General features: G+C 42.6%; 1 protein-coding gene and 1 pseudogene across 2 annotated transcripts in view; one reads left to right on the plus strand and one right to left on the minus strand.

Moving 5' to 3' along the window:
• The first annotated feature begins 967 nt into the window (after positions 1–967).
• On the plus strand, positions 968–1479 carry LOC128102431 (60S ribosomal protein L12-like; annotated as a pseudogene).
• A 10507-nt stretch (positions 1480–11986) lies between these two features.
• Cops2 (COP9 signalosome subunit 2) overlaps positions 11987–15560 on the minus strand; it is a 32016-nt gene continuing 28442 nt past the window's right edge. For both annotated transcript variants that reach the window (XM_052724906.1, XM_052724905.1), the window contains exon 13: positions 11987–14038. In XM_052724906.1, coding sequence (XP_052580866.1) covers positions 13894–14038 — 145 coding nt within the window. In that variant the 3' untranslated portion in view covers positions 11987–13893. The remainder of the gene's footprint in view (positions 14039–15560) is intronic.

Below are 15560 nucleotides of genomic sequence, written 5' to 3' on the forward strand. Positions count from 1 at the left end.
AAAGTTCAGGTTTTTACTATCTATTTGTCTTAGGGTTTCTATTGCTGTGATGAAACACCATGACCAAAGAACAAGTTGGAGAGAAAAGGATTTATTTGGATTACACTTCCATATCACTGTTCATCTTGAAGGAAGTCAGGACAGGAACTCAAACAGGGCAGGAACCTGGAGGCAGGAGCTAATACAGAGGCCATGGAGGGGTGCTGCTTATTGGCTTGTTCCCCCTGACTTGCTCAACCTGTTTTGTTATAGAACCCAGGACCACCTGCCCAGGGATGGCACCACCCACCATGCACTGAGTGCCTGCCCTCCCCTGCACCCCCCCACCCCCCACATTGATCACTAACTGAGAAAATGCCTTACAGCTGGTTTTGGAGGCATTTCCTCAACTGAGGCTCCTTCCTCTCTGAGGACTCGAGATTGTGTCAAGTTAACACACAAAACCAACCAGTACGATTTCCCAGGGAACTCCAGAGTTCAGTATTGAATTAATAACCATGTTATTTGCAGAATAATTTTCTGGCCTTTATACATGCAGAAAAAATTTTATATTCAAACTTGGTGTGGTGGCATGTTCTTATTCCTCCAACATTTAGGACCCAGAGGCAGGAGGATTGTGAATTAGGGGCCTGATTGAGCTACCCACAAATGTCTAAACATTCTAGGAATAATAATTTAGGGAGAAGACCTCAAGACTTGTCTGACAAATATAAAGTAAATGTGCACATGTAAGGATATGTCAGTTACTTAAGGTAAGCAAAGGAGTTCCCATTAGAATTACCTGCACAGGCCAAGGATAAGTAAGGCTCCACACATAAAGGTGCTGGCTTTGTGAGCTTGGTGACCTGAGTTTGATCCCTGGATCCCACAGGAAAAGCTGGATGTTGCTTTTGGGTTACTGGGCACTATGGCGAAACTTTTTTGGTTGTCCCAAATCTAGGTCCATCTGCTACTAGCCACCCCTATCATGCTGCCCAAGTTTGACCACAATGACATCGAAGTTGTGTACCTGAGGTGTATGGGAGGTGAGGACGGCACCACATCTGCCTTGCCCCCCCCCCCCCCCCCCCCCCCCCCCCCCCGCCCCGCGCCCCCCAATTCTGCCTCCAAAAACAGTTGGTGATGACATGGCCAAGGCAATCAGTGACTGTAAAGATCTGAGGATTACAGAGAACTTGGTCATTCAGAACAGACAGACTGAGGTGGTACCCTCTGCCTCTGCCCAGATCATCAAAGCCACCAAGGAGCCACACAGACAGAAAGAGGAAGGAAAACATTAATCAGAGTGGAAATATCACTTTTGATGAGACTGCCAACACTGTCTGACAGATGTGGTAACTGTCTTTACCCAGAGAACTTTCTGGGATATTAAGGAGATCTTGGATACTGTAGTCTGAGGGTTGCAATGTGGATGGCCAACCACCCTCATGGCATCATAGATGAAGTCAGCAGTAGGTGGTGGAATGCCCAGGCAGTTAAGAAGTAACAAGAGAAAAACATTTACCATCTGACTAAAATAAATAAATACATAAATAAATAAATAAATAAATAAATAAATAAATAAATAAAATAAATAAAGATAGATGCTGGATGCAGTGGGTATCGGGATTCTGTAATCCTAGCACCTTGATGGCAAGGTGGAGGCAGAGGGAGGAGGCTTGCCCAGATGTTTAAGGGCCAGCTAGGGTACTCAGCACAGCAGCAGCACACACAGCAAGAAAGACCTTGCCTCAACAAGGTGGAAGGCGAGACCTGACCTTTACCTGTGCACTGTGGCACTCACCACAAACACTCTCACATACACAGTAATAAGTGAATATTTTTAAATAATTTATATTTTTATTGTTTTAAGTGTATTGGTGTTTTGCCTGCATGTATGTCTGTGTGAAGGTGTCTGTCAGATCTTGGAGTTACAGACAGTTGTGAGCTGCCATGTGGGTCCTGGGATTCGAACTCCAGATCCTCTGGAAGAGCAGTCAGTGCTCTTTAACTGCTGAGCCATCTCTCCAGCCCCCAAGTAAATGTTTTTGTTTTTTGTTTTGTTTTGTTTTCAAAAGGAATTGTCTCCAAGTATTCCCAGCATTACTTTGTAAGCATGGGAGTAGCTGTTGCACTTACACTAAACTGAAGTAACCAGAGATATTTCCATCCAGGTGGTGGGGATGGGACGGTGCGAGGGGAGGTGGGAGATGGGGGTGGGGTGGGAGAGTAGAGTGAGGTGGGGGATCTTCTAGTGACTGGTACTGTTGTATTAGCGCATTTACTGCTGGAGAAGATAATTTTTGAGACTTAGGTACTTAACCAAGGAGTTTATTTAGAACGATTTTCTGGAGGTCCAAGCACGTGATCCCTGTGACTGTGTCGTGCTTTGGTGGACAGTGTTGGAAGCAAACGTGAGAGGGAGAAATCACACTGAAAGACTGGAAGCCACAGAGGCTCAGGGGTGTTCCTGTGCACCAGTCCGTTCCCATGGGGGGCCAGCTCATGGGGAGGGGCCATCGTTAATCTCCTCCTAGGGTGATTACATGGAGCCACATCTCTCCAATGTTCTGTCTTGGTTTTATAACATGGTCAACCAAGCTTTGGACACACGAACATTTTGGGGACAGATCATGTCCAGCCCACAGCCACTTACCTGGCTCTTGCTGCTCCTCTCAGCCGTGGTTTACACTCCTCCCAAGAAAGAACAGCTAGGACAGTGCTGGAAGAGATCCCCGGTCTCTGGGATGCTTACACGCGCGTTTCTAAGTCCCGTGCTTTTCACCCTGCACACTTACTCCAGCTCAGGTATTATGGCAGAAAAGCTGAATTAAGGGCTGCAGAGGTGGCTCAGCAGTTAGATCAATTGCTCCTCAGTTTTGTAGATTGGGGTGCAGATCCTAGCACCCATATAACAAAGCTCACGAACACCAGTAATCCCAGCTCCAAGGGACCTTGCTGGTTTCCAGTCTACTGGAGAAAAAATCAGCTCCAGGTTCAGGGAGAGACCTTACCTCAAAGGAATAGACAGAGTAGTAGAGGAGGGCACCGATAAACTTTTCTGGCCTCCACACATATCCTCAGGTGTGTGTGTGCACATAGGTGTGCATATACTTAACATACATAGGTATATAACAAACCCTCTGCCTCAAATGCATATAACAAAACAGCATTCCTAAAACCTCCAAGCCGTTTGGTAAATAAAGTCCAAATTATGATCAGAATAAGCAATGAAGCTTAAAGAAAACCTTTCTGAAAAAAGGAGTGGGAGCCAGGCAGGTGGTGCACACCTTTAATCCTTGCACCGGAGAGGCAGAGGCAGGTAGATCTCTGTGAATGTGAGGCCAGCCTGGTCTACATAGCGAGTGTCCGCCCTCTCCATTCCTATTATTCAATATAGTACTTGAAGTTCTAGCTAGAGCAACAGGGCAAGAGAAGGAGATAAAAGGGATACAAACAGGAAAGGAAGAAATCAAAGTGTCATTATTTGCAGATGACATGATTCTATACATAAGGGACATGAAAGACGGGCCCAGAAAATTCTTAGGTTTGATAAACACCTTCAGCAAATTGGCAGGATACAAAAATCAGCCTAGAAAACCAGTGGCTTTTAAATAACAAATATGCTGAGAAAGAAACCAGAAAAACAACCTCTTTTACAACTACCTGAACAAACAAACCTCAAATCAAAGCAACAATGTTGGAATAAATCTAACCAAGAAAATGAAAGACCTTTACAGTGAAAATTTAAAACACTTAAGAGATAAATTGAGGAAGACACAGAAGATGGAAAGAACCCCGGTGCTCGAGGACTGGTAGGGTTAATACTATGAAAACGGCCTGCCTACCAAAATCAATGTACAGATGCAAGGCAGTCCCCATCCACATTCCAGCACTGTTAGTGACTGAGCAAGGCAGGCAGGCACCTTCAGGGGCAGATCGCACCTTCAGGATATGCTTTACTTTTAGTTTCAACTATGGCCAAGCAGTGGTGGCACACGCCTTTAATCCCAGCACTCCGGAGGCAGGCAGAGGCAGGTGGATCTCTGTGAGGCCATCTTGGTCTACAGAGTGAGTTCCAGGACAGCCAAGGTTACAGAGAAACCCTCGGGGGCGGGGTGGGGAGATGGGGGTTATGAAGCAAACTGGGCGTGTGCTGGTATGTCCCCGCCCCAAAGTACCTCCCCATATGAATATGTATGGTTTCCTTTCCTCACCCTTCCCTTGTTTGGGGAGAGCATTGTTTTGGAACAATGGTGGTGCTCTCATTGCCTGCTGCAAGAGAGCAATCTTTTCCCATTCTTTCATGACTTGGCTGTGCTTATTTTGGCTTTGCATTCAACAAGCGGTGAGATCATTGTGTTCATCACAACACCATTTATCAAAGCAACAGGAAAAAAAATCTTAAAATTCAGGTGGAAGTACAAAAGACTCCAGATACTTAAAGCAACCCTGACCCAGAAGAACAATGCCAAGGAAAAACAGGAATGATTTAAATGAAAAGCTTTTCATTTAATCCTGGATAGAAATGACAGTGCTTCAGAGAATCTTTGCAAGTGGAAGAGAAGTTAATGTCTAGACTGTAAAAGGACTTCCTTCCAATCAGGAAGAAAGAAACCAGGCTTGTGAGGAGCCTGTGTGTCGCCAGCGAGTGAGCAACATCCCCGACTTGCGCACATGCAAACACAGGTTTCCCTGGTACATTCCTTGGCCGGCCTTTGTTTTTGGAGGGCATTGCTTTGGAAACAGCGTGCAAACAGGCGCTTTCAGACAACAGGAAAACAGCAATTTCAGAACAAGTCATATATTGTTCCGTTGTCAACTTGAGGTTCTTAAAAATGACTTTCAGTGTTACAGTGTTTATATTTGAACTAGCTGGATAGAAAACATTTCAGAATTCTGATTTGGTCTTAATACCTTTATCTATCTATCCAACTATTCCTCCTTCCCTCTCTCCCTCCCTCCCTCCCTCCCTCCATCCATCCATCTAATCTATCTAAGGTGCTAATGAGGCAATTAACATTCACTATAAATGATTTTATTTTGGTTGTTTTTAGAGACAGGGTCTAACTAGCCCAAGTTGATCTGGGACTCACAGATTAACCTCAGAGTGATCCTCCTGCCTTAGACTCATGAGTGCCTGGTTTATAGCCACACGAGTTACCTTGCCTGCTGTAAGTTATTACTCAGGAAAATCACATACTTAAATGACATTGAGAGAAAAAAACAAAAGCGAACACAAATCTGGCTTTAAAGTCTTTTATTGAAGCCGAGCCTGGTGGTGCACACCTGTAAGCCCAGGACTCAGGAGGCTGAGGCAGGAGGACTACAAGTTTGAGGGCAGCCTCGGCTACATACATAGAGTCTGTTTTATGTACACTGGTGTTTCCTCCTGCATGTATGTCTGTGTGAGGGTGTCAGATTTCTCGGAACTGCCATGTGGGTGCTGGGGATTGAACCCGGGTCAGTGCTCCCAACCTCCGAGCCATCTCTCCAGCCCCTTGACAGCCGGTTTTAAAACAAGGTTTCCAAGAGGTTCTTGAATGAAAATAAATAAATAAATAAATAAATAAATAAATAAATAAATAAATAAATAAATAAATAATAAATAAAAAGGAAGAACGTGACTGCTCCTAGGAATGCTGGAGGAGGAGGTTTATTGTAGATGAAAGGGAGAGCGAAGGCAGAGACAGGGACATCTGGGAGAGTCCAGAGTGAACATGGCCAGACTGAACTGGGCCATGTGAGGAGAGGGAGAGGAGGAGCCACCGACCAGGAGTCCAGGAGAACCAAAGCGGTTGGGTTACATAGGGAAGGGCATTGGCGGGGGTGGGGGGTGGGGGGTGTGGCGGCAGCCTAGCCCCTAGGTTGGAGAAGTTCAGGGAGGGAGTATGAGGGCCATACCCTTTAAAGGGAAGGGACTGAGCATTCCTGGGAGAACCCTGCGGTTGTCAGGTCGGCTCTGATATGTTAAATAGGCACCTCGGTTAGCTATTTGTGGGGAGTTTGAGACTTACCAGTTCTTAGGAGAGGCTGTCTGTCATTCACCTGAACCACTTCCCTGGGCCTGTTGCTAAGCATACTCTCACATCCTAAAACTCCATTAAAGTTGACTTTGAGTGTTCTTAATTACACACACACTTCAGCCAAAAATGGGCTTTTAACTTTCTGTTTTTAATGGGGAATTACAGAAAGTGTCTGTTTTAAGTGAAATCACTCACATTGAAGAGCAGAGCTGGAATTTCCCGGCCTGCCCTGAAAATGCAGTCAGGACACACTTGACAGTGTACAATCCCGTTCCTCCTTTGCGAGTGCTCTATCCAGCTTCTCAGTAGCACCCAGCTGACCCTGACTTCCTACTCAGAATGCCTAACATTCTCTTCTTTCCCAATTCTCAATCCAGTTTCTTTTGGTGGCTCCCCCACCCGCCACTTTTGCAAAACATATCCGTTTCCAGTCTTTTCAGTTCATTGACTATCATCTAGTCACACGGTGAGAAACCTAACAGACTGCTACTATAACCCACGGTATCAATTTGGCAAATCCTGCTGACCCTATCTTGATTCAGTGCAATCCAAATTTTAGCTCCCGCAGTATGTCTCAGCTGGTCTCTATGTCTTGTTCCATGCACACTTCCCATAATAACTCGAATGCTTTTACATATCTAAATGTTTCCCATCGCATTTGAAAAAAAAAAAAAAACCAGAAAACAAAACTTCACTACTTCAAATAATAAACCACACATACTCTGGCCTGTCTCACTCAGCTCAGATACCCTCTACCCCATGCCTGAGCCAATTTCCCTAACACTTGCATATCCAGCCTTTTCTTTAATCAAATGTGAAACCAACTGGTAATTTTTTTCTCTATCTGAAATGAACTTATTTGCCTCTCCCCATAGAACTGTGCTCTCTGGGCAAAGGGACAATTTGTTCTGTTGGCATTCTTGAGCCTCATTACAGTCCCTGGCACGCAGCAGCACTCAGGGAATGCCTAGGAGAACAACAGTGCAGGGCGCAGAGAAAGCACGTTCCTTTTGTAACTGCTGATGGGATGAAGGCTACATAGTTAAGGAAGGGAATGGCAATGTTCAAGGGTCAACCCTTCGGTAGCCAACCAAGCACAGTAGCTTATCTACACTTGCCTACAAAATAACCATCTCAGAACCCTACTTTAAATAGGTTTCCAGAAAAACTTAGAAACTTCCATTCATTACTCTGAAAGACAGAGTTGGGAGCCCAGAACTATTAAGCAGTGGTGCCCTTTAATCCTAGTACTCAGGAGGCAGAGGCAGGCAGATCTCTGTGAGTTGAGGCCAGACTGGTCTACACAGTGAGATCCAAGATAGGCTCCAAACTACAGAGAAACCCTGTCTTGAAAAAACAAAAAACAAAAACCCAGCTCGAAACATCAGGTGCACATAGTCTTAGTTAGGGTTTCTATGACGGGGATCTACATCATGACATAAGGCAATTTGAAATGGGAAGGGTTTATTTTAGACTTCTATGTTAACAGTTCAACACTGAGTGAAGTCAGGACAAGAACTCAAGCCAGGCAGGAACCTAGAGGCAGGAACTGATGCAGAGGCCATGGATGAGTACTTACTCCTGGTTTACTGAGCTTGCTTTCTTTTCTTGTGTTTTTTGAGACAACCCTGGCTGTCCTGGAACTTATTCTGTAGAGCAGGCTGGCCTCAAACAGAGAAATCCACCGAGTGATAGGGCTAACGGTGTGGGCTACCACCACCTGATGAGCCTGCTTTCTTACAGCACCCAGGACCACCTGGGGATGGCATCGCCATCAAGACAATACTCCAAGACTTGCCTACAAGCCAGTCTTAGGGAGGCATTTTCTTGATTCAGAGTCCCTCTTACCAAACGAGTCTAGCTTGTGTCAAGTTACAAAAAACTAGGCATGTGTACATCTGTACACCCTTGCTAGGCTGATCGTATCAACACACCACCCATCACAGTGGAAACAAGTTGCTAATCTGCAAGTTCCAAATCTTGGGAGACTTAGAAAATGACGTTGATTTTGGATATTCACTATGGAATTTTGATCACACAGCTATTAATCTGTTAAGTTCTCTTATACTTTTTTAAAAAATGATTTATTTACTTTATGTGCATTGATATTTTGCCTGCATGTATGTCTGTTGATGTCAGATCCCTGGAAGGTAGAGTTACAGGAAGTTGTAAACTGCCATGTGGGTGCTGGGAATTGAACCCAGGTCCTCTGGAAGTCAGCCAGTGCTCTTAACCACTGAGCCATCTCTCCAGCTCTTTTAGACTTTTAAAGCTAGTTGACTGCACTGTCATTGTACTTTTGAAATTTAGGGTTGGATGTAAAGTTACACCCAAGGAATTATTTTGGATATCTAACAAATTCCTAAGTTTGTTTATTTATTTTTATCACAGTTCCTAAGATGAACAATTTAGGCAGCCACACTAGGGGCTTGGAGAGTATACTGTTCCCCTTACTTCTTTGCTTGTAACAATTCTCTGCTTGGAAATACTTAACCTTGCACAGAAGGAGTAACTCCTAAGAGATATCTGCAACACGAATCGAGCCAGGATAGATTAGTCAACACTTGGTCGTGGAGGCCAATGTCTCCAATAATATGTCAGAGCTAAAAGTAAACCTAAAAAAGAAAATTCTCATCTTCAAACCAAAGGACTAAACGTCTTAGTACCATTTTCTGAGAAACATTCTCAAAACATTATTTTACAGAAGTGCATGCTGAGTTACTTAGTCAAACATACCTCCTGTACAGCTTAAAGCCATGGTGCTACTGTGACCAAGAGCACAACAGAGGCTTGGTAGGAAGTGGACTATACCACTTGTATTGCCAATAAAGTGTGTGTATTTTCAGATGAGTTAAGAACCTCTGGCATCTAAGCATGCCACCTATCTTGAGCATGTTGCACACAGGGGTTGATTCTCAAGTGTTGACTTGTGGATCTTCTAATTCTACCCTCTGTGCTTCTAATCACCTACTTCCTCCCGCCCCATTAATGAGATCAGCATAAGCAAAACAGAAATTCCAGACACTGTCAATTATGTAACACAATGTAAGACTTGCTGCTTTCCCACCCATCACCCTATCTTGGTTTGAGAAACAACTAAACATGCTAGAACTCTTGATGCTTTCATGAGTTGATTAAAATGAATAGCTCTTAAAAAATCTCTAAGCCCCATGTGCAAGCCGGTCAGGGCGACACAGCAAGAAACCATCTCTAGGGTGTGCACGGTGGCACCTGCCCATTATTCTAGAGGCTGGCTACTTAATCTTCTTTTGTGTTAACAAGATGGAAAGTTTCCTTTTTGTCTGAGGTCCTTGTTGTCTTTTAGGTTTCAGGGTTTTCCTCAAGTGTACCCACCTGTCTTGGTGTAATCAGGGACTTTTATGAGTAGGCACACAGTGCTCCCAGCTCAATACCACTATGTAGCATCTAGGTAATATGTACCTTAATGACTTGCACTGGTAACTGGTTCAAAAAAATTCTCAAGACTGCTAAGACTTGGAAAGGTTAATTTTTGGAATTCTGAAGAAGGTACTGGAGTTTTAACACGACTTGAAGATTATTATGTTTCATGATATTAAGCACTACAGATTAAAACTGGACTAATGTATCTATTGTTGATGCTAAGTACTTCTTGAAAAGTTAAAATCTGGTGACTTGTTTCCAAATCTTAAAATCTGTTTTTAGGTAATATCTTAGAAGAAACTAACATGGTTCTCTATACATTTTTTTTTAGTATTGTCTGAAAACATGGAATAACTGAAAACCTTTAAAAGAGAGTTGACAACTCTAGGCCTTTGTGACAGGCAAAGAACTGTGTGTGTGTGTGCGCGCGTGTGCGTGCTGAGAACAAGTTTCTGGAAATACAAGTCACTTCCTAGTTTACATTAATTTTCTGTCCCATGTCCATTGCTTAATCCCGACTGGGGTTTGTGGCAAACGCCTTGAAAGTAAATGGTGCTACAATGGAAAGGGGCTTTCCTGCTCTTTCATGAAGACTGTCCCCACTCAGTGATCTAGAAGATTCCTTTGACCCTGAAATAAAGATATCTGGGGATTGGGATTTAGAGATTTTGTGGACTTGCTTTTTTACTTTTATTTATTTTGGTTTGAGGTAGCTCTACTCTGTAGCCCAGGCTAGCCTCAAATTTGCCTTGTAACTCATATTCTGAGGCTTGATATGATAGCAAATATTATATTTGTCCTGTATCTCAGCTCAAACCATGTTTCTTTCTTTCAAAATGCTAGAGAACAAGGTGTAGTGCTGCAGGCTTTGAATCCCAGCACTGCAGGGGGAAGGCGGGAGGTTTTGGTGTTCCAGGCCAATGTGAGATCTTGGTTGGGAGTTGGGGGAAAGCCAAGAATGTTTGACATTTTACAGCTAAAAATCCTATGGAAAGAACAAAGCCAAACTTTGTTTTATATTGTCAACTCTCATTTTAAAGACCTAAATGACTGAAACCCTTTCAGGTTAAAAAAGGATTTTAAAAAGCTTTAATAAAGAAATGATTAACATAGTTCTGAGGTCTTTCTCTTTATCAGAGGTATCTGCTAATCAGTATCAACACACTGTGTACTCACCGGGGTTTACTGAGGAACTCGAGTCTTCTAATTAAGAGAGAAAACTTCTACCACTTTGGCCCTTTAAATACCAAGGACAGGTGTTTTTAGGCAGGGACAAACACATTTTATATAAAGTAACCAACAGCATACTGCATCACCAGCAGCCCATGGAAAGGGGCTTTGCTTCAACAATCCCCCTGTGAAACCAGGCTCTCAGCTCACTCAGAGGGATTCATGTGCTTAGAACGGCTAGTCTCAGATCATGAAAAAGTTATCTTACTCTCAGATCATGAAAAAGTTATGTTACATTAAGATGTGAGAATAAACAGTTTTATGCTAATTTAAGAGCAAGAGAAAAACAGAAATCAACTCTTGTAGTGAAAACCTCAGGCCACTGTGGGCACCCCAGACCACTGTAGACTCCCCAGACCGCTGTAGACACCTCAGACTGCTGTAGATATCCCAGATCGCTGTAGACACCTTAGACCACTGGACACCTCAGTCCGCTGTAGATACCCCAGATTGCTGTAGACACCCTAGACTGCTGTGGATACCTTAGACCACTGTAGACACCCCAGACCGCTGTAGATACCTCAGACCACCATAGATACCAGACCACCATAGATAACCTAGACCACTGTAGAAACCTCAGATTGCTGTAGACATCCCAGACTGCTGTAGACACCCCAGATTGTTGTGGACACCTCAGACCGCTGTGGACACCCCAGACTGCTGTGAACACCTCAGACCGCTGTAGATACCTCAGACCGCTGTAGACATCAGACCACCATAGATACCCCAGACCACTGTAGAAACCTCAGATTGCTGTAGACATCCCAAACTGCTGTAGACACCCCAGATTGCTGTGGACGCCTCAGACTGCTGTAGGTACCTCAGACCGCTGTGGACATCAAACCACCATAGATACCCCAGACCACTGAAGTTACCCCAGATGGCTGTAGATACTTGAGACCACTGTAGACACCTCAGACCGCTGCAGACATCTTGTGTAGACACCTCTGACTGGTGTGGTGTATTCAACCATGTTTGGGAATTAAACAGAAATGACATGAACATAAAACAGTGAGATTTCAACTCTATGAAATCTGGTGCATGGAAAAATCCTTACGAAAGGAAACTCCATTTGAATTAGACCATTACCTGTGTTGTGGGACTAATACAGGAAGTAGGTCCCCTGACACAGATGCAGCTGCATGGAGCTACAGGTTATGATACAACTCTAGTTGTCATTACACAGTTGGCCCAGCTCCCACAGGATAACAAGCACACTGCCTTCTAGAAACTGAGGCGCACTGATGTGAGCAGCGAGGGCTGCATGCAGAGCTGGGCACTTCAGGAGCTGGACGGTACACATCACTGAGGTCCTCTGAGTTCTGGTTTTGTCACATGCACACACCTGATACAGGCACAGAAACTTGTCACTTTTATTTGGGTAACAAAGGGTCTCCAAATTGTATTGGAAAAATAAATCCTAATTAATATCACTCCTGTAAAAAACGTGAGCACATTTTCCACAAATGATTTATGTAGAAGAGAAGAAAATACACATACTTTTAGAATATCTTAAACTTTTTATTCCCTACCATTGACATTTTGTCTTTCATCTTCTTTCAAGGTTTTCTACAATTTCCAACTTTTATATCTGTATTTAATACTGCTTTATTCTGCTAGACATTAACTGACTGCTTTCCTAAATCTAAGGATTATATAGTTTTAGTATAAATATATATCACATATTTTCGTAAAATTTTGACAAAACCAAATAAGCATGCCTTGTTTTAAGTCCATGCTCTTTCTACTGTTTATAAAATCTGATTTAATGATCAAAATTCTTGGTTGCCACTCTTCAGTCACACAGCCTTCCTTCTGCACTGCCACTCACTGTTTACATAATAATGAGCAATAGAAAAACCAAGGACATTATGTTAATCTTAGTTCCTTCTTTTGACACTATATATAATGTGAACTTACAAAAAAAAAAAAAAAAAGAAAGAAAAGAAAAGAAAAGGAACAAAGACATCCTGAACTGATTACATTCAAATGAGCTGAGTTCTGTCACCACGGAAGGCCACAGTTCACTCTTTAACTGTATACTGCCACTGCACAAAATACTTGAAAATTATTTTGGGATTGCTTTCAAAGCCAGCTGCATACTTTCAGTATTATCTAAATTTAGGTATTTTTTTGAAACTGGTATTTGGTGCCAAATACGGGTGAAGACAGACAAGTTTGTTAATACTATTTTCTAACAAGGTACAAACACAAAGTTAGTAGCGTGTTACTTAAATGAACTTTGACTGCAATTCTCAAAGAGCAAACCCAAGAGGCTTTGGGCAATAGTTGGTGGCTGACATTAGAGCATGGTCACTATGCAGGTAACATTCACTTCGCTGTCTATGTTCTGGCATATTTGTTTAAAGTGACATTCTGAGAGTTAATATGTACTCTTTTTAAAAGAAATACCATTAAAAAAAAAAAAGGAATCTTAATCCTTTAAAGTATCACTGTCAAAATAAGTGCTATGCAAGGGCTCTGTTAGAAAGTAGTTCTTACTTTATCAATAAACACTATTTTTAAAAACTTGAAAGCAAATAACTTATTTGCTCTCAGGCTTTTAAATCTTAGCTGAAGATAAAATAATCTGAAATTTCTAAGATACTAAAAACAAAAGAGCAACCCCAAATGTAATAAAAACACATCAAGAACCAAACTACAATTTCTGAGCTGCACTGTTTATTTTGCTGCTTGAGCCCTAGGTGACAGTGTGCCACTGCGAGTAGGGGCCATCTAACCTTTGCTAGCTGCAAGTACAGAAGTAGACGGACACGGTTTCGGAGAATTGACATTTTGCAAAATGCAGCAAACGTTTTCATTTATACATGAGAAAAGGAAGTGTTCAAAAGGGTATGAATTTCAAGTTATTGCAGGTTATTTGTGAGAGAATTTCTGCAGGAACAACATGTTTCAATTTAACCAACAGTAGCGTGTCAGTGTGTTTAAAATCATGACAAAAATCTTCACTCTGGTCATGTTGCCCATGATATATTACTACGGTGTTGTATGTTTAGGGCAAGATGTCAACACAGCATAAATCCCATGGTGTTTTGGTTTTCTTCTGGAGATTAAAGCTGTTTATCTTGGGATAAATGCAGCAGCAAAACACAAACCAGTTGATCAAATAAGCACTTCTGCCATAACTCCAATCACTTTCAGGACACACCAACCCACAGGAGTTTTGCCTTTCCAGTCCTTAAGGATCACGTCTCTGCACTGAGGCCTTAAGCACGCCTGCAAAGCTTGTTCTCCATTAAGCCAGTTTACTGACCACAGCCTGGTTCAGAGAATTCAGTTGGTTGGTCCATTTATCTAGTGCAGTGTATCGGGCACCACCCCTCTTCTGGTGGTCCAGTTCAAGGAGCTGGTTGACTTGATCAATTCGGCCATGAATAGTGCTGGAACCAAATAAGAAAACAAGGTCTCCAGGCATCTCTGCTAAGCACATTACACAGAACACCTCACCACCAACCAAAACACACAACATACAACTCGTTTGCCTACTTGTAATGAGTGAATTTAGTATTAGTGTTAGTTATACCATATTGCCTTACTCAATTCTTAAAAAGATGTCAACTTCATCATTTTTCACCAGGACACCTACATCATGAAAGGTAATGACACTGGCCATGCTTTCAAAGCATACTGCTTTTAATAACATAAAAACTGTTCTGTAACAGATAGTGCTTACACCCTATAGGCTGGACATGGTGGAACTCATCTTTAAACCCAACACTTGGGAGGCAGAGGCAGACAGCTGGTCTACACAGTAAATCCCAGGCCAGCCAGAGCTACACAGTGAGACCCCATCTCACTAATAAATAAATAAATAAATAAGATAAAGAAAAACTATTCAGAAAACAATATAAGTTTTTAAAGTTTAAAAACAGGTGTGTGTGTGCCACATCACCCATGAGGAGGAAAGAGGACAACTTTTGGGAGCTGCTTCCTTCCTTTCACCATGGGGTCTTAGGATCTATCTCAGGCTGTCAGGGTTATGCCGTGAGTGTTTTAACTTGCTGAGCCATAGTAAGTCACTGGCCCAGTAATAATTTCTTAGCAGTATGTAAGTCATATATCAAATGAGAAACCTGTCTGAAAAATGACTTAGAACCTTTCCAGAGATCATGTATTCAGTATGCTCATTCATTTACAAATGAAAGAAATCACATATATATCTCCTATTAGGAAAACCATAGCCACAAGTGCTTGTTTGTTTTAAATGACAAATCAACAACTGAGTTGCTATCCTTGTCATCACTGCCCAAAATTTATGGTTACTGTGATGTTTGAAAGAGTGGTCCCCACAGGCTCATACATTGAATATTTGGTCCCATTTTGGTGGAACTGTTTGGGAAGGATTAGGAGGTGTGTCACAGGGGTGGGCTTCAGGTTTCAAAAGACTCCAGCCCTTCTCAGTCTGTGTGCCTCCTACTTGCTAATAACATGTGAGCTCTCAGCTGTGCCTTTGCCCCATCAGCATGGTTTCTTTATTTTCTGAAACCACAGCCCGATGAAATGCTTTCCTTTCTAAGTTGCCTTAGTTTTGGTATTTTACTACACCAACAGAAAAGTAACTCAGATAGTTCCTAACATCTTTTTTTTTTTTTAAAGATTTATTTATTTATTATGTATACAGAAGAGGGTGCCAGATCTCATTACAGATGGTTGTGAGCCACCATGTGGGTGCTGGGAATTGAACTCAGGACCTCTGGAAGAGAAGTCAGTGCTCTTAACCTCTGAGCCATCTCTCCAGCCCAGTTCCTAACATCTTAACAATTTAAAGTTGCCAAGGGGGCTGCAAAGAGGGGTCAGTGGTTAAAAGCACTAGCTGCTCTTCTAGAGGACCTGAGTTTAGCTCCTAACACAGATGCTCAGTGGCTTACAACCATCTGAAATTCCAGCTGCAGGGGATCTAAC

Source organism: Peromyscus californicus, unplaced genomic scaffold (assembly GCF_007827085.1).
Source record: "Peromyscus californicus insignis strain IS unplaced genomic scaffold, ASM782708v3 Scaffold_7__1_contigs__length_154581171, whole genome shotgun sequence".
Classification (NCBI taxonomy): domain Eukaryota; kingdom Metazoa; phylum Chordata; class Mammalia; order Rodentia; family Cricetidae; genus Peromyscus; species Peromyscus californicus.